Source organism: Panulirus ornatus, chromosome 25 (genome assembly GCF_036320965.1).
Source record: "Panulirus ornatus isolate Po-2019 chromosome 25, ASM3632096v1, whole genome shotgun sequence".
NCBI lineage: Eukaryota > Metazoa > Arthropoda > Malacostraca > Decapoda > Palinuridae > Panulirus > Panulirus ornatus.
In genome coordinates, this window is record NC_092248.1 from 13,265,098 (window position 1) to 13,285,328 (window position 20,231).

General features: G+C 40.9%; 1 protein-coding gene across 2 annotated transcripts in view; it reads left to right on the plus strand.

The window, feature by feature from the left end:
- The window catches only part of LOC139757280 (protein HID1), a 115,713-nt gene that overhangs the window by 27,374 nt on the left and 68,108 nt on the right, over nt 1–20,231 (plus strand). For both annotated transcript variants that reach the window (XM_071677627.1, XM_071677628.1), the window contains exons 4-6: nt 23–76; nt 2,517–2,685; nt 6,299–6,540. In XM_071677627.1, the coding sequence (XP_071533728.1) occupies nt 23–76; nt 2,517–2,685; nt 6,299–6,540 (465 nt within the window). The remainder of the gene's footprint in view (nt 1–22; nt 77–2,516; nt 2,686–6,298; nt 6,541–20,231) is intronic.

A 20,231-nucleotide genomic window follows, 5' to 3' on the forward strand; every position in this document is an offset into this window, starting at 1 on the left:
TTTTTTTTACTTTCTTTTACAGGATCTCCTGTTCTGTCCTGACTTTACTGTGACAACAAACAAAAAATCTGGACCAGTAAGTACTTGTGCAATATCCCATTCTCTATTTGTAAATTTCATTTTAAATCCTTGGTCGCCTGTACAAGCTTTGAGGAGCTGTATTTCATTTATGTTTGTATTATTATGTAAACATGTTTACTCAACATCCAAAGGTGGGGCCATACCAGACACAAACATTGTTTGTAACCTGTTGGTGACTATGTGATCATCAGTGTTGAGAGTCACCCCCACACTAGTGGAATAGTGTTAGGAACATTTTTGTGAACATTCCTGGCAAAAGACACTGCAGTGTTTGCAGTGGTGTCAAATACGGGTATGTATGCACAATCGCAAGTGTTGGGAACATTTTTGTCAGCAATTAGAGCCAAGCTGATGAGTGTTGCCAATATTAATTCCATGAACGGGAGACTGTTGCATGTTACTAATACTGTTCCCAATTATAATGTAGCCAACATGTTTATGAATGTATCACAACATTGCTGATAACAATCCAGCCAACTCTTGTTTCCTACATTGCTTTGTTTGGATTCACAACATTGTAATAATTTTGGGAATAGTGTCAGTAATTTTGTGAAGTAACAGTGCCATCATTATTACACACACTACCAGTCTACTCAAGTTGTTGTCCACATTGTCTCTAACCATGTGCCCCACCTTTAGATATCTCTATGAGACAAATGTGTTCTTCTCAGGGGTCTTAGAATATAAGAATGCCATGTCAGGAAAAACCATCTTAGGTTTTACATGGGATGCATTGTGGTTGGTTTGTCTCTTAATTATTGGTTCTTCATGAGTGAAGACAGCAGAAGGCAAATAAGAGGCAGGGAGGTCTGATATGCAGGAATGGGGTGTCATGAGATTTGGAGAGAATGAGTGAGGACAGATTGACAAAGAAGATATATGTGTCAGAGGTGGAGGGAACGAGAAGTGTGAGACCATATTGGAGGTAGAAAGATGGAGTGAAAAAGATTTTGAGTGATCGGGGCGTGAACATGCAGGAGGATGAAAGGCGTGCAAGGAATAATGTGAATTGGAACGATGTGGTATACCGGGGTCGATGTGCTGTCAATGGATTGAACCAGGGCATGTGAAGCGTCTGGGGTAAACCATGGAAAGTTCTTTGTGGCCTGGATGTGGAAAGGGAGCTACGGTTTCGGTGCATTATTACATGACAGCTAGAGACTGAGTGTGGACGAATGTGACCTTTGTTGTCTTTTCCTAGCACTACCTCGCACACATGAGGGGGAGGGGGTTGTTATTTCATGTGTGGCGAGGTGGTGATGGGAATGAATAAAGGCAGACAGTATGAAATATGTACATGTGTATATATGTATATGTATGTGTGTGTAAATATATGTATACATTGAGACGTATAGGTATGTATATTTAAGTGTGTGAAGGTGTATGTATATACATGTGTATGTGGGTGGGTTGGGCCATTCTTTTGTCTGTTTCCTTGTGCTACCTCGCTATCGTGGGAGACAGCAACAAAGCAAAATGAATAAATAAATGATGTCCTTGGTCTGTAATGATGGATAATTAGGATAATTAGCTGTGCCTGGAGTAAGAACAAGCCATTTTCTCTCATCATTGTGTGCTGTGCTAGCAATCAGATATTCTTCAGGTGTCTTTGGTCAAGATTCCTTCTTGATCCCATCAAAATGGTGTCAAAATGCTACTCCACCACCCATCTCAGCTGAAATGAATTGCAGAAGCCTCTTCTTGACCACAGGTTTTGCTCTATCAGCCAATCTGTGACCATCCCTTGGCTGATGTCACCTTCCCTTAAACTCTTGGAAGCCAAAGCACTTGGGATCCTGTCACTGTATACATGTGCATTGGATATTGCTGTCACCTGGGTTGTTATAAGATCATTATTCATCTTTCAATATTCCATGGGCAGCATGTATAATGAGAGTGTATGCTGTCTTAGAATTATTCTTTATACATGAAGAAGTTGTTAAAGATTTTTCATTTGGTGAATGTAGCTTGCCATTGAGGGCTTACTGACCCTAGCAATTGATAGGCTGAAAACCCAAACCAACCAACTTTATTGTTTCCAGTAAAACATCACTAAAGTCTGATTTTGTTTAGTACAGCACTGGAGGATGCACAAAGTAACAGCATTAAGCATGGTGTTAAAGATCCTAACAGAAGTGCTAACTGAGCTGTGGGAATCTGCTATAGCAGAAGCCTTCCTTGGTTATGCTTTGTTGTGAAAAACTACTGCCTTTTTTATTTCAATATCATTTTTCTTTTACATGGAAGTGTTAACATAGTGTAGCATATGATTATTTTAAGACTCCATAGATGAATTTCTTGTCACCTAAAATAAATACAGTTGTATCTTTCATTACAAATTAAGTTCTTTTATTAGAAAATGGTATTCCTATCTGCTACAGCATTCTGCTTGGTTAACCTTTGCTAACCTATATTTTGTTGTATGACTTTAATAGGACAAACATGAAGATCTGCAGAGTATTGACAGCTGTGAGTTTATTTGGGAAGCAGGAGTTGGCTTCGCACATTCACCATCTCATGTTCCAGCTCATGACACGAATCGCACAGAAATTTTGAAGCTAATTCTCACCTGCTTCAGCCAGAGTATATATCAGCCATCCTCAGGTATGTTGTGCTTTTCATTCTTCATTTTTATTATGTCTGTCTTGCTTTTTGTTTGTTCTTCCTGTTTATATGTCACAGTGTCCTATTACTGTTTTTCTGTGTATATTTTTCATGTCCTTTATGCCTAAAAGTTGCATGGCTCATATAGTACTTTTTCTTGTCAGCATGCCCTTTGCATGTAAGGCCAACCTTAAACATATATGTTGTAACTCTCTCCATCATTTTGATTATTAGTCTTATCCGATTTTGACCCATTCATATCCATTTTTTTTTAATTTCTGAAATTTGTGTTATCTCTGAAATTCTAAGGACACTTCCTGCTTGTACTGATTTTCTGTATTTTCTTTTTTATTCTTCTTCCTTTCAGAAATCAGTTTCTCTTTTAAATGATCTTTAATACAAATAACATAACTGATGTATTCTTTCTTGATTATATTTGCTGGAATTCTGTTATTTTCTGTGTAATTTAGTTTTCATCATCTGTTAATTTCATTTGATTGGTGTTTCCTGCATTAGCAAGGTCGTGCAAGAAACAGATGAAGAAAGGCTACATTTGCTTACATCCATTCTTTAGCTATCATTTATGGTGCTCCAAAATCACAGCTCCCTAGCCACAACTAGGCCCCACAGACCTTTCTGTGGTTTCCCTCAGCTGCTTAACATGCCATGGTTCAATCCATTGACTGCACATTGCTCCTTGTTAACCACATTGTTCAAGTTCACTCTATCCCGTGAGCACCTTTAACCCTCTTGCATGTTCAGTTCCCAATCACTCAAAATATTGTTTACTCCATCCTTTCATCTCCAATTTGGTCTCACCCTACTCTTAGACTTATCCACTTCTGTCACAATGCCCTCTTTCTTCAATCTCTCCTCACTCATTGTATCCATATTTCCAAACCTTTTCAGTACACCCTTTTATGCTCTGTCACCCATATTCTTCTTATTACCAAACTTCTCTCTTACTGTTTTATTACTTACTCAAACCACCACACATCTCATTCTGTCCTCAAACATTTAATTTCCAACATTTCCACCCTCATTCACACATCCCTATCTATAGCCCATGCCACACATCTGTACAACATTACTAGGATTGCTATACCTTCAAACAACCATTTTTGCCTTCTGATGATGACCACTAATTACATCCCTCAACGATCTCAGAACTTTTGCCTTCTCACCCACACCATGACTCGCTTCCACATCCTTGGTTTCATCTGCTGCCTTGTCCACTCCCAGGTATCTAAAACACTGGTTCTTCCAAATTTTCTTCACCCAGACTCACACCCCAACTAACCTGCTCCTCTGTCCTGCTTAACCAAATAACCTTACTTTTCTTCACATTTACTCTCAGCTTCTTTTCACTCATTCTCCCAGGCTCAGTTGCCAACTTCTGCTGTTTCTAACTTGAATCTTCCACATGTGCTCTGTCATTGGTAAACAGCACTTGACTGACTTCCCAGATCCCCCTCACTCCTTACAGACTGCACACTTACCCCTCTCTCAAAGACCCTTGTATTTACCCCATGAACAAAGCATACAGCCTTGGTGACATTACTCACCCCTGCCTTAGACCTAACTTCACCTGGAACCATTCTTTTTCCTTTCTTCCCACTTATACAGATGCCTTACAATCTTGATAAACACTTCTCACTGATTTCTCCTACACCATATATTCGTAAAACCTCCCACAAAGCATTCCACTTGACTCTATCATATGCTTTTTCCAGATCCATAGAAGCTGCATACACTGTACTCTTGCTAAATACTTTTCCATGGTCATCTTTACTACAAACATCTGATCCACACATCCCTACCTTTCCTAAGAGTTTTGGGATACATGTAGGTGTTAGGCAGGGCTGTGTGATGTCACCATGGCTTTTTAATATATATATATGGATGGAATGATAAGAGAGATGAAAGCAAAACTAGGGAAAAGGGGTGCAGAGATGGAGAGTGGCAGTGAGATATGGTGGCTAGTGGCAAGCCTGTTTGCAGATGATAATGTGTTGTTTGCGGAGAGTGAAGAGGAGTTGCAGAAGGTTGTAAGTGTGTTTTATGATGTGATTAAGTGGAGGAGATTGAAGGTAAATGCAAGTAAAAGTGAAGTAATGGTTTTTGAAAGGAAATGGAATGAAAGTATAGATTTTGTAAACCCATATAGATTGAATTAGAGTGAATTAGAGTGAATTGGAGCGATGTGGTATACCGGGGTTGACGTGCTGTCAGTGGATTGAATCAAGGCATGTGAAGCGTCTGGGGTAAACCATGGAAAGCTGTGTAGGTATGTATATTTGCGTGTGTGGACGTATGTATATACATGTGTATGGGGGGGGTTGGGCCATTTCTTTCGTCTGTTTCCTTGCGCTACCTCGCAAACGCGGGAGACAGCGACAAAGTATAAGAAAAAAAAAAAAAAAATAGATTGAAAGAAAAGACTGTACTAAATTGTACTGTGTATATGGGGGGAAAAATACTGGAAGAAGTGAGGGATTTTAAGTATCTAAGAGCTGTCCTAGGTAAGTGTGGTGATATGGAAGGAGAGATAAGGGAGAGAGCAGTACAGGGTAGAAGAGTCGTTGGGTCCCTTAATAGAATAATGAAGGGTAGAGGTGAAAGTATGGAAGTAAAGAGGGGATTAAGGGACAATATAGTCCTCCCAACCCTGATCTATGCAGCTGAAACATGGATGTGGAATGAGGCACAGAGGTCAAGAATCCAGGCTGTGGAAATGAGCTATTTTAGAAGAGCATGCGGTGTAACTAGATAGAATGAAGAAAGAAATGAAAGAGTGTATGAGAGATGTGGTATGGCAAGGAATGCAAAGGGATTGAATTGTGGAACGATAGAATGGGTGAAATGTAATACTTTGAGGTGGTTTGTGCATGTGGAAAGAATGCCAGACTGGGAGTTTACAAGGAGAGTGTATGATAGTACAATTAAAGGTGTTAGTATGAGTGGAAGACCACTTGTGACATGGGCAAATAGGGTGGAGAAATACCGGAGGGAGGGAAACAAAAGAAGAATGCATGGAATAGTGTATGCGAGGGAGGCCATGGCCACCTCTTGATGGGAGTTCCTGGAGGAAACAGACGTCAGAGATATAGATAGATGATTAATGAATCCTTGAAGACCTTATCTTTTTGTCTAAATCATGCATTGCATATTGCAAGAACCCTGATGTGTGAGCGTTAAGGATACAGTGCTAAGATGGTTTACATAAGCATATTGATTGAGTGTAGAGATAACAGCTGAGGACTCATGTATGTTGAACTGAAGTCCACAAGATATTCAGATGAAAGAATAAGGGAAGGAAATGAGATTATTTATGACAAAGTTATATAGAGCTATTTGATGACTAAATATAGGGCTTTACATGGTAGAGTAGCAGTAAAATGAATATATTTTTTGTTAAGCATTGAAGCTCTGAAGCTCAGATTAATACTAGAGATGGTTTTACATGAGTACTTCCTTCCACAACACGTGCAGAAATTTCGCATGAACATTTCTTTGTTACACATATGGGAAATTTTTTACATGAAAATATTACCCATAATATGTAAGGGTATTTTTTCTTATACAGCACTGAAACTAAAGTTAATTTCAACAGATGCCACAGATGCCCCCAATCGGTGGATAGCTGTATTCACGTCAGCTGATAACCGTCATGCATTGCCGTTGTTCACGTCACTTCTCAACATTGTGTGTGGCTATAACCCAATAGGATTCGGTGTGCCATACAATCACCTTCTTTTCTCAGATTCAAGAGAACCATTAGTAGAAGTGGCTTTACAGATTCTCATAACAACATTGGATCATGACATCACAGCTGCGTTGTCAGAGCTTGAAGAGGTCAGTCTTTTTTTTTTTTATTAGAAAAGACATGTAAGATTTTTATTGTCAATAAACTTTTGAAAAATATGTAGAGACCTTGAAAGTTTTTTTTTTACATTGTGATTCAGAAGATATGTGCTTAACTTAAATATTTGATTATTCACTTCTGGCCATAATAGTGCAGTAGAATTATCAAGCTTTATATGTTATGTGGCAGGATGGCGATGGGAATGGATGAAGGCAGCAAGTATGAATATATACATGTGTATATATGTATATGTCTGTGTATGTTCATGTATGTAAATGTTGAAATGTGATGGCTTGCACAAAAGATGCCTGTGGCATGAGAAAGGTGGGAGGTGGACAGATTAGAAAGGATAGTGAGTGGTGGGATGAAGAAGTAAGATTATTAGTGAAAGACAAGAGAGAGGCGTTTGGACAATTTTTGCAGGGAGGTAGTGCAAATGACTGGGAGATGTATAAAAGAATGAGGCAAGAGGTCAAGAGAAAGGTGCAAGGGGTGAAAAAGCGGGCAAATGAGAGTTGGGGTGAGAGAGTATCATTGAATTTTAGGGAGACTAAAAAGATGTTTTGGAAGAAGGTAAAAAAGTGTGTAAGACAAGAGAACAAATGGGAACATCGATGAAGGGGGCAAATGGGGAGGTAATAACAAGTAGTGGTTAAGCAAGAGGGAGATGGAGTGAGTATTTTGAAGGTTTGTTGAATGTGTTTGATGATAGAGTGCCAGATATAGGATGTTTTGGTTGAGGTAGTGTGCAAAGTGAGAGTGTCAGGGAGAATGATTTGGTAAACAGAGAAGAGGCAGTGAAAGCTTTGCAGAAGATGAAAGCTGACAAGGTGGCAGGTTTGGATGGTATTGCTGTGGAATTTATTAAAAAAAGGGGATGACTGTGTTGTTGACTGGTTGGTGAGGATATTCAGCATATGTATGGTTCATGGTGAAGTGCCTGAGGATTGGCGGAATGCATGCATAGTGCCATTGTACAAAGGCAATGGGGATAAAGGTGAGTGTTCAAATTACGGAGGTATAAGTTTGTTGAATATTCCTGGGAAATTATATGGGAGGGTATTGATTGAGAGGGTGAAGGCATGTACAGGGCATCAGATTGGGGAAGAGCAGTGTAGTTTCAGAAGTGGTAGAGGATGTGTGGATCAGTTGTTTGCTTTGAAGAATGTATGTGAGAAATACTTAGAAAAACAGATGGATTTGTATGTAGCATTTATGGATCTGGAGAAGGCATATGATAGAGTTAAAAGAGATGCTTTGTGGAAGGTATTAAGAGTGTATGGTGTGGGAGATAAGTTGCTAGAAGCAGTGAAAAGTTTTTATTGAAGATGTAAGGCATGTGAACGAGTAGGAAGAGAGGAAAGTGATTGGTTCTCAGTGAATGTCAGTTTGTGGCAGGGGTGCGTGCTGTCTCCATGGTTGTTTAATTTGTTTATGGATGGGGTTGTTAGGGAGGTGAATGCCAGAGTATAGGAGAGAGGGGCAAGTGTGCAGTCTGTTGTGGATGAGAGGGCTTGGGAAGTGAGTCAGTTGTTCGCTGATGATACAGCGCTGATGGCTGATTCATGTGAGAAACTGTAGAAGTTGGTGACTGAGTTTGGTAAAGTGTGTGAAAGAAGAAAGCTAAGATTAAATGTGAATAAGAGCAAGGTTATTAGGTTCAGTAGGGTTGAGGGATAAGTGAATTGGGAGGTAAGTTTGAATGGAGAAAAACTGGAGAAAGTGAAGTGTTTTAGATATCTGGGAGTGGATTTAGCAGTGATGGAACCATGGAAGTGGAAGTGAGTCACAGAATGGGGAAGGTGGCAAAGGTTCTGGGAGCGTTGAAGAAAGTGTGGAAAGCAAGAACATTATCTCTAAGAGCAAAAAGGGTATGTTTGGAGGAATAGTGGCTCCAACAATGTTATATGGTTGTGAGGGATGGGCTATAGATAGTGTTGTGTGGAAGAGGGTGGATGTGTTGGAAATAAGATTTTTGAGGACAGTATGTGGCATGAGGTGGTTTGATCAAGTAAGTTATGAAAGGGTAAGAGAGATATATGGTAATAAAAAGAGTGTGGTTGAGAGGGCAGGAGAGGGTGTATTGAAATGTTTTGGTCACATGGAGAGAATGAGTGAGGAAAGATTGACAAAGAGAATATATGTGTCAGAGAATGAGGGAACAAGGAGGAGAAGTGGGAGACCAAATTGGAGGTGGAAGGATGGAGTGAAAAAGATTTTGAGCGATTGGGGCCTGAACATACAAGAGGATGAAAGGCGTGCAAGGAATAGAGTGAATTGGAACGATGTGTTATACTGGGGTCGACATGCTGTCAATGGATTGAACCAGGGCATGTGAAGCGTATGGGGTAATCCATAGAAAGTTTTGTGGGGTCTAGATGTGGAAAGGGAGCTGTGGTTTCTGTGCATCACACATGACAGGTAGAAACTGAGTGAGAACGAATGTGGCCTTTGTTGTCTTTTCTTAGCGCCAGCTCGTGTGCACACAGGGGAGGGGGGTGCCACTTCATGTGTGGCGGGGTGGCGGAGGGAATGGATGAAGACAGCATGTATGAATATGTACATGTGTATATATGTATATGTCTGTGTATGTATGTATACTTTGAAATGTATAGGTATGTATATGTGCATGTGTGGGCATTTATGTATAGACACATGTATGTGGGGAAGGTTGAGTCATTCTTTCGTCTGTTTTTTTGCGCTACCTCGCTTACGTGGGAGACAGCAACAAAGTATAATAAATGAATAAATACGTTGAAATGTATAGGTGTGTATGTGCATGTATGGGCGTTTATGTATATACAAGTGTATGTGGTTGTGTTGGGCCATTCTTACTTCTGTTTCCTTGCACTACCTCGCTAAGGCAGGAGACAGCAGCAAAGTAAAATAAATAGATAAAATAATAAATAAGTTGATTATTAATCAACTCATTTGAAATACAAATCTTTTCAAGCAAAGGTATTAAAAAATCAAATGCAGTTTTTGTAGAGGTAACCTTAATGATTATACTGACTTGTTTTACTGCAAAATGTACTGTTATGATATACTCATATAGCCTTTCCCTATATGATGATGTCTCTCAGAATGAAATTTTTTTCTCACAACACTTAGAATTAGTGTAAATTTTGCACAGTATCGCATGGCCACTCATAGTTAAATTTTTTCTTTTCCATTCATCCATGTTTGCCATTTCTTTTTTCATGTCTTAATATCCATGTTTGCCATTTCTTTTTTCATGTCTTCAATATTTATAATACTTTATGCAAGATAAAATATGGCAAGGTGGTTGGAGTGGATGGTATTGAATTTCTAAAGAAAGGGGTGACTGTGTTGTTGACTGGTTAGGTATGATTTTCAGTGTATTCTTTGATCATGGTGGGGTGCCTGGGGATTGGTGGAGTGCATGTATAGTGCTACTGTAGACATTGCTAGACTTCTAGAGCAGTTCCCTGACTTAGGCGTGTAGATTCATCAAAACAGATTGAAATCTGACTCTTTATTAGTATATGCTTGCAAATTTTCTTTCATATCTTAGCTGTCTAAGACTTTAGAGATGAAAAGTATTGATTTTATTCCATGTGGTCTGTTCTGGAATATTTCCATTTTCTTTTCATCTTTTCAACCCACACATCTGTGCAGATATACAGACCTTCCAATGTATGAGGCTCAGTACTAGTGGTATGCTGTATCATGCAGTTTTTAATCTGAGGCATTTGTATCAATGAAGCTATCGTCTCCTTAATCATTCAGTTTGATAGTATTTGAGTTTTCTTTACTCTCTTCATTTTCTCTTCAAAACAGAATAAGGTTATGATTTTTGTTTTGCAGTTATTGTGTTGTTATTAGGCCCAGCTTAGCTCCCTTCTCTAGGTTGCCAATTCATTGAATTTTAGGTACACTTTAGGTAGGTCAAAAAGTCATAATCTGTAGTTAAACAACATCGACATATTGCTTTCACATTTGATATCAAAATACTACAGGTGCTGTACTTTTCCAAATTTGTTATCTTGACGCTTTTATCATACAGTATTGTGTGCCTGCCAAATGCATTTCATATTGTCCTTAAGATGAAGCGGACATAATTTGAATGTGAAGTGGTTTGATCAAGTAAGTAATGAAAAGGTAAGAGAGATGTGTGGAAATAAAAAGAGTGTGGTTTAGAGAATGGAAGGGGGTGTGTTGAAATGGTTTGGACATATGGAGAGAATGAGTGAGTAATGATTGACAAAGAGGTTATATGTGTTAGAGATGGAGGGAACAAGGAGAAGCGGAAGACCAAATTGGAGGTGGAAAGATGAAGTTAAAAAGATTTTGAGCGATTGGGACTGAACACAGAGGAAGATGAGAGGCATGCAAGAAATAGAGTGAGTTGGAACGATGTGATATACTGGGGTAGATGTGCTGTCAGTGGCCTGGGTATGGATAGGGAGCTGTGGTTTCAGTGCATTACACATGACAGCTAGAGACTGAGTGTGAATGAATGTGGCCTTTTTTGTCTTTTCCGAGTGCTATCTCACATGCACGCAGGGGGAGGGGGTGCTGTTTCATGTGTGGCAGGTAGTGACAGGAATGGATGAAGGCAGCAAATATGAATATGTACATGTCTTTGTATGTATATGTATGTATACATTGAAATGTATAGGTATGCATATGTATATATATATATATATAAATATATATATATATATATATATATATATATATATATATATATATATATATATATAAGTATAAAAAAAAAAAAAAAAAAAAAAAATATATATATATATATATATTTTTGCTTTGTTGCTGTCTCCCGCGTTTGCGAGGTAGCGCAAGGAAACAGACGAAAGAAATGGCCCAACCCACCCCCATACACATGTATATACATACGTCCACACACGCAAATATACATACCTACACAGCTTTCCATGGTTTACCCCAGACGCTTCACATGCCTTGATTCAATCCACTGACAGCACGTCAACCCCGGTATACCACATCGCTCCAATTCACTCTATTCCTTGCCCTCCTTTCACCCTCCTGCATGTTCAGGCCCCGATCACACAAAATCTTTTTCACTCCATCTTTCCACCTCCAATTTGGTCTCCCTCTTCTCCTCGTTCCCTCCACCTCCGACACATATATCCTCTTGGTCAATCTTTCCTCACTCATTCTCTCCATGTGACCAAACCATTTCAAAACACCCTCTTCTGCTCTCTCAACCACGCTCTTTTTATTTCCACACATCTCTCTTACCCTTACGTTACTTACTCGATCAAACCACCTCACACCACACATTGTCCTCAAACATCTCATTTCCAGCACATCCATCCTCCTGCGCACAACTCTATCCATAGTCCACGCCTCGCAACTATACAACATTGTTGGAACCACTATTCCTTCAAACATACCCATTTTTGCTTTCCGAGATAATGTTCTCGACTTCCACACATTCTTCAAGGCTCCCAGAATTTTCGCCCCCTCCCCCACCCTATGATCCACTTCCGCTTCCATGTTTCCATCCGCTGCCAGATCCACTCCCAGATATCTAAAACACTTCACTTCCTTCCAATGTTGTATGGTTGTGAGGCGTGGGCTATGGATAGAGTTGTGCGCAGGAGGGTGGATGTGCTGGAAATGGGATGTTAGAGGACAATGTTAGGTGTGAGGTGGTTTGATCGAGCAAGTAATGAAAGGGTAAGAGAGATGTGTGGAAATAAAAAGAGCGTGGTTGAGAGAGCAGGAGAGGATGTTTTGAAATGGTTTGGTCACATGGAGAGAATGAGTGAGGAAAGATTGACCAAGAGGATATATGTGTCGAAGGTGGAGGGAACGAGGAGAAGTGGGAGACTAAATTGGAGGTGGAAAGATGGAGTGAAAAAGCTTTTGAGTGATCGGGGCCTGAACATGCAGGAGGGTGAAAGGCGGGCAAGGAATACAGTGAATTCGAACGATGTGGTATACCGGGGTTGACGTGCTGTCAATGGATTGAACCAGGGCATGTGAAGCGTCTGGGGTAAACCATGGAAAGTTCTGTGGGGCCTGGATGTGGAAAGGGAGCTGTGGTTTCGGGCATTATTACATAACAGCTAGAGACTGAGTGTGAACAAGTGGGGCCTTTGTTGTCTTTTCCTAGTGCTACCTCGCACACATGAGGGGGGAGGGGGATGTTATCCCATGAGTGGCAAGGTGGCGATGGGAATAAATAAAGGCAGACGGTATGAATTATGTACGTGTGTATATATGTATATGTCTATGTGTGTATATATATGTGTACGTTGAGATGTATAGGTATGTATATTTGTGTATGTGGACGTGTATGTATATATATGTGTATGGGGGTGGGTTGGGCCATTTCTTTAGTCTGTTTCCTTGTGCTACCTCGCAAACGCGGGAGACAGCGACAAAGCAAAATAAATAAATAATAAATATATATATTATCCCTGGGGATAGGGGAGAAAGAATACTTACCACGTATTCCCTGCGTGTCGTAGAAGGCGACTAAAAGGGGAGGGAGCGGGGGGCTGGAAATCCTCCCCGCTTTTTTTTTTTTAATTTTCCAAAAGAAGGAACAGAGAAGGGGGCCAGGTGAGCATATTCCCTCAGAGGCCCAGCCCTCTGTTCTTAACGCTACCTTGCTAATGCGGGAAATGGCGAATAGTTTGAAAGAAAAGAAAGATATATATATATACATGCAAGTATCCATACCTATAATCTCAACATATACATATATATACACACACACAGACATATACATATATACACATGTACATAATTCATACTGTCTGCCTTTATTCATTTCCTATCACCACCCTGCCACACATGACATAACAACCCCCTCCCCCCCTCATGTGCGTGAGGTAGCGCTAGGAAAAGACAACAAAGGCCACATTCATTCGCACTCAGTCTCTAGCTGTCATGTGATAATGTACCAAAACCACAGCTCCCTTTCCACTTCCAGGCCCCACAGAACTTTCCATGGTTTACCCCACATGCCCTGGTTCAATCCATTGACAGCACATCGACCCCGGTATACCACATTGTTCAAATTCACATTATTCCTTGCACGCCTTTCACCCTCCTGCATGTTCAGGCCCTGATCACTCAAAATCTTTTTCACTCCATCTTTCCACCTCCAATTTGGTCTCCCACTTCTCCTCGTTCCCTCCATCTCTGACACATATATCTTCTTTATCAATCTTTCCTCACTCATTCTTTCCATGTGACCAAACCATTTCAAAACACCCTCTTCTGCTCTCTCAACCACACTCTTTTTATTACCACACATCTCTCTTACCCTATTGTTACTTACTCGATCAAACCACCTTACAGGACATATTGTCCTCAAACATATCATTTCCAGCACATCCACCCTCCTCCGCACAACTCTATCCATAGCCCACACCTTGCAACCATACAACATTGTTGGAACCACTATTCCTTCAAACATATCCATTTTTGCTTTCTGAGATAACGTTCTCGACTTCCACACATTCTTCATAGCTCCCAGAACTTTCGCCCCCCCCCACCCTATGATTCACTCCCGCTCCCATGGTTCCATCCGCTGCCAAATCCACTCCCAGATATCTAAAACACTTCACTTCCTCCAGTTTTTCTCCATTCAAACTTACCTCGCAATTGACTTGTCCCTCAACCCTACTGTACCTAATAACCTTGCTCTTATTCACATTTACTCTCAGCTTTCTTCCCTCACACACTTTACCAAACTCAGTCACCAGCTTCTGCAGTTTCTCACATGAATCCCCCACCAGTGCTGTATCATCAGCGAACAACAACTGACTCACTTCCCAAGCTCTCTCATCCACAACAGACAGCATACTTGCCCCTCTTTCCAAAACTCTTGTATTCACCTCCCTAACAACCCCATCCATAAACAAATTAAATAACCATGGAGACATCACGCACCCCTGCCGCAAACCTACTTTCAATGAGAACCAATCACTTTCCTCTCTTCCTACACACGCACATCCCTTACATCCTCCATAAAAACTTTTCACTGCTTCTAACAACTTGCCTCCCACACCATATATTCTTAATACCTTCCACAGAGCATTTCTATCAACTCTATCATATGCCTTCTCCAGATCCATAAATGCTACATACAAATCCATTTGCTTTTCTAAGTGTTTCTCACATACACTCTTCAAAGCAAACACCTGATCCATACATCCTCTACCACTTTTGAAATCACACTGCTCTTCCCCAATCTAATGCTCTGTACATGCCTTCACTCTCTCAATCAATACCCCCCCCATATAATTTCCCAGGAATACTCAACAAACTTATACCTCTGTAATTTGAGCACTCTCCTTTGTCCCATTTGCCTTTGTACAATGGCACTATACAAGCATTCTGCCAATCCTCAGGCACCTCACTGTGAATCATACATACATTAAATAACCTTACCAACCAGTCAACAATACAGTCACCCCCTTTTTTAATAAATTCCACCGCAATACCACCCAAACCTGCTGCCTTGCCGGCTTTCATCTTCCGCAAAGCTTTTACTACCTCTTCTCTGTTTACCAATTCATTTTCCCCAACCCTCTCACTTTGCACACCACCTCGACCAAAACACCCTATATCCGCCACTCTATCATCAAACACATTCAACAAACCTTCAAAATACTCACTCCATCTCCTTCTCACATCACCACTGCTTGTTATCACCTCCCCATTAGCCCCCTTCACTGAAGTTCCCATTTGTTCCCTTGTCTTACGCACTTTATGTACCTCCTTCCAAAACATCTTTTTATTCTCCCTAAAATTTAATGATACTCTCTCACCCCAACTCTCATTTGCTCTCTTCTTCACCTCTTGCACCTTTCTCTTGACCTCCTGCCTCTTTCTTTTATACATCTCCCACTCATTTACATTATTTCCCCACAAAAATTGTCCAGATGCCTTTCTCTTCTCTTTCACTAATAATCTTACTTCTTTATCCCACCACTCACTACCCTTTCTAATCTGCCCAAAAAGGTGAGAACAAAGAAGGTAAGGGGAGTGGGGGAGGAATGGGATGCATTTAGGTAAGCAGTGATGGCTTGCGCAAAAGATGCTTGTGGCATGAGAAGCATGGGAGATGGGCAGATTAGAAAGGGTAGTGAGTGGTGGGATGAAGAAGTAAGATTATTAGTGAAAGAGAAGAGAGAGGCATTTGGATGATTTTTTGCAGGGAAATAATGCAAATGAGTGGGAGATGTATAAAAGAAAGAGGCTGGAGGTCAAGAGAAAGGTGCAAGAGGTGCAGAAGAGGGCAAATGAGAGTTGGGGTGAGAGAGTATCATTAAGTTTTAGGGAGAATAAAAAGATGTTTTGGAAGGAGGTAAATAAAGTGCGTAAGACAAGGGAACAAATGGGAACTTCAGTGAAGGGGGCTAATGGGGAGGTGATAACAAGTAGTGGTGGTGTGAGAAGGAGGTGGAGTGAGTATTTTGAAGGTTTGTTGAATGTGTTTGATGATAGAGTGGCAGATATAGGGTGTTTTGGTCGAGGTGGTGTGCAAAGTGAGAGGGTTAGGGAAAATGATTTGGTAAGCAGAGAAGAGGTAGTAAAAGCTTTGCGGAAGATGAAAGCTAGCAAGGCAGCGGGTTTGGATGGTTGAGAGAGCAGAAGAGGGTGTTTTGAAATGGTTTGGTCATATGGAGAGAATGAGTGAGGAAAGATTGACCAAGAGGATATATGTGTCAGAGGTGGAGAGAACGAGGAGAAGTGGAAGACCAAACTGGAGGTGGAAAGATGGAGTGAAAAAGATTTTGAGTGATCGGGGCCTGAACATGCAGGAGGGTGAAAGGTGTGCAAGGAATAGAGTGAATTGGAACGATGTGGTATACTGGGGTTGACGTGCTGTCAATGGATTGAACCAGAGATTGTGAAGCGTCTGGGGTAAACCATGGAAAGTTCTGTGGGGCCTGGATGTGGAAAGGGAGCTGTGGTTTTGGTGCATTATTACATGACAGCTAGAGACTGAGTGTGAACAAATGGGGCCTTTGTTGTCTTTTCCTAGCGCTACCTCGCACACATGAGGGGGGAGGGGATTGTTATTTCATGTGTGGCGAGGTGGTGATGGGAATTAATAAAGGCAGACAGTATGAATTATGTACATGTGTATATATGTATATGTCTGTGTGTGTATATGTATGTATACGTTGAGATGTATTGGTATGTATATTTGTGTGTGTGGACGTGTATGTATATACATGTGTCTGTGGGTGGGTTGGGCCATTCTTTCGTCTGTTTCCTTGTGCTACCTCGCTAACGTGGGAAACAGCAACAAAGTATGAATGAAATAATATATATGCATATGAATATATAAATGAATATTTTTTTTTTTTTTTTTTTTTTTTTTTTTATACTTTGTCGCTGTCTCCCGCGTTTGCGAGGTAGCGCAAGGAAACAGACGAAAGAAATGGCCCAACCCCCCCCATACACATGTACATACACACGTCCACACACGCAATATACATACCTACACAGCTTTCCATGGTTTACCCCAGACGCTTCACATGCCTTGATTCAATCCACTGACAGCACGTCAACCCCTGTATACCACATCGCTCCAATTCACTCTATTCCTTGCCCTCCTTTCACCCTCCTGCATGTTCAGGCCCCGATCACACAAAATCCTTTTCACTCCATCTTTCCACCTCCAATTTGGTCTCCCTCTTCTCCTCGTTCCCTCCACCTCCGACACATATATCCTCTTGGTCAATCTTTCCTCACTCATTCTCTCCATGTGCCCAAACCACTTCAAAACACCCTCTTCTGCTCTCTCAACCACGCTCTTTTTATTTCCACACATCCCTCTTACCCTTACGTTACTTACTCGATCAAACCACCTCACACCACACATTGTCCTCAAACATCTCATTTCCAGCACATCCATCCTCCTGCGCACAACTCTATCCATAGCCCACGCCTCACAACCATACAACATTGTTGGAACCACTATTCCTTCAAACATACCCATTTTTGCTTTCCGGGATAATGTTCTCGACTTCCACACATTTTTCAAGGCTCCCAAAATTTTCGCCCCCTCCCCCACCCTATGATCCACTTCCGCTTCCATGGTTCCATCCGCTGACAGATCCACTCCCAGATATCTAAAACACTTCACTTCCTCCAGCCTCTCACCATTCAAACTCACCTCCCAATTGACTTGACCCTCAACCCTACTGTACCTAATAACCTTGCTCTTATTGACATTCACTCTTAACTTTCTTCTTCCACACACTTTACCAAACTCCGTCACCAGCTTCTGCAGTTTCTCACATGAATCCGCCACCAGCGCTGTATCATCAGCGAACAACAACTGACTCACTTCCCAAGCTCTCTCATCCCCAACAGACTTCATACTTGCCCCTCTTTCCAAAACTCTTGCATTTACCTCCCTAACAACCCCATCCATAAACAAATTAAACAACCATGGAGACATCACACACCCCTGCCGCAAACCTACATTTCATATTTATGTATTATACTTAATCGCTTTCTTCTGTGTCAGCAAGGTAGCTCAAGGAAACCGATGAGGAATGGCCCAACCTACCCACATATACATGGATACATTTATGCCCATATACGCACATATACATTTCAACGTGTACCTACATATACATACACAGACATATACATATATATACATATGTACATATCCATACTTACTGCCTTCATCCACTCCCGTCGCCACCCCACCACACACGAAATAGCTTCCACCTCCTTCAGTGAGGCAGCACCAGGAACAAACAAAAAACACATTCATTCACACTCAGTTTCTAGCTGTTATGTGTAATGCACCAAAACCACAACTCCCTTTCCACATCCAGGCCCCGCAGACCTTTCCAAGGTTTACCCCAGACACTTCACATGCCTTGGTTCAATCCATATATCCCTGGGGATAGGGGAGAAAGAATACTTCCCATGTATTCCCTGCGTGTCGTAGAAGGCGACTAAAAGGGAAGGTAGCTTGGGGCTGGAAATCCTTCTCTCCCATTTCTAATTTTGCAAAAGAAGGAACAGAGAAGGGTGCCAAGTGAGGATATTCCTTCTAAGGCATAGTCCTTTGTTCTTAACGTTACCTTGCTAATACAGAAATGGCAAATATATATGAAAAAATGTTTATGTATATTTATCATGAAGGGTGCAAAGGAGCATAAGGCCTCAGATGCAGAAAATCAACAGAGTGCTTCATTCCACCTTTCTCTCATCTTCCATACCCTTAAGGCCTTATAGCTCATGGCATAAATCCATAGTGGATGAAAACAGGATGACAAATGGAGAAGGGAAGGGGACCCAAGAGAAACTTTGTGCCCCTGATAAAATTCCTCTCAGAGGTCCTGCTGTTCTATCCCTTATTTCTCCTTCCATATCACCAAATTACCCAGGATAGCTCCTAAATACTTAAAATTTCTGTAACCTCTCTCAGTCTTTCTCCCCTCATGTATGTAATGTAGTTTAGTACACTTCATTCTCTCATTCTATAGGGCTTTACAAGATTCATACTTTCACTTTTTTCTTTCAAACACCATTTCTTTACTTTTACTAGTATTACTTACAGTGCCCATGCTTACATACATCATGAAACACACTTAGAACTTTCTACAGCTCTTCTTCAGTATCATCTGCAAACAGGCTTGTCATCAGCCACCATACCTAACCACCTAATCCATCTCTGCACCTCCTTTCACTTGTTTTGCTTTCATCTCTCTTATCATTCCATCCATATATATGTTAAAAGGCCTTGTTGTCATTACACAACACTGCCTCACAGCCACATGTATACTGAAGCTTTTGCTCAACTCTCCATCCATTCTTGCAGATGCACTAGTTACTCTATAGAATGCTTTCACACCATCCAACAGTTGCCCCCCAACCCCATAACTCCTTAACATGTCCCCTAAACCAGTCCTCTCGACTCATATCCTTCTCCAAATCCATAAAAGCTCTCCTACAGCTGCTTACTTTTCACTAGATACTTTCCCACAGTCATTTTCACCACAAAAATTTGATCCTCACATCCCCTACTTTTCCCAACACCTCCATGCTCTTCATTTATTCTGCATTCAGTCACTTTCATCACTCTATAAGGCAATACTTTTGAATACACATTTCCAGGTGTACTTAGCAGACTAATTCCCCTATAATTACTACATACATCAATAGCACCTTTTCATTTGAGTAAAGAAATATTAGCTTTCACCCAGTCCTCTGGCACACCTGCTTCCATGCTAAATTACATATCAAACACATCCATCTGTCACACTTTCTCTTGTATACTTCAGCATTTCAGCCATAATCCCACCCATTCCAGATGCCTCTTACCTTCAGCCTTGTTATTGCCCTTTTTACCTCCCATATTCCTTTCCTTCCATCATCCATGCCCATGCATGTAACAGCTGCTGCCTCAACCCCTACATTCATCCATTCTTCAAAATACTTTTTCCACCTTCCTTTCACTTCCTCCTTTTGATCCACCAACTCCCCCTTCTTATTCCTCACATTTTTTCACCTCCTTCCAGTACAGTTTTTTGTTTTCCTTCAACTTATCAGGTAACTTTCTTCCAAAATCCCCATATACTATTTTTTTGCTGTCCTCTATTATCTTAATGTTCCACTGACACATCTTATATTTTTCCCTCCTTTGCTGAACTACCACCAGTATATTCCTTTCGAGCAATCTACC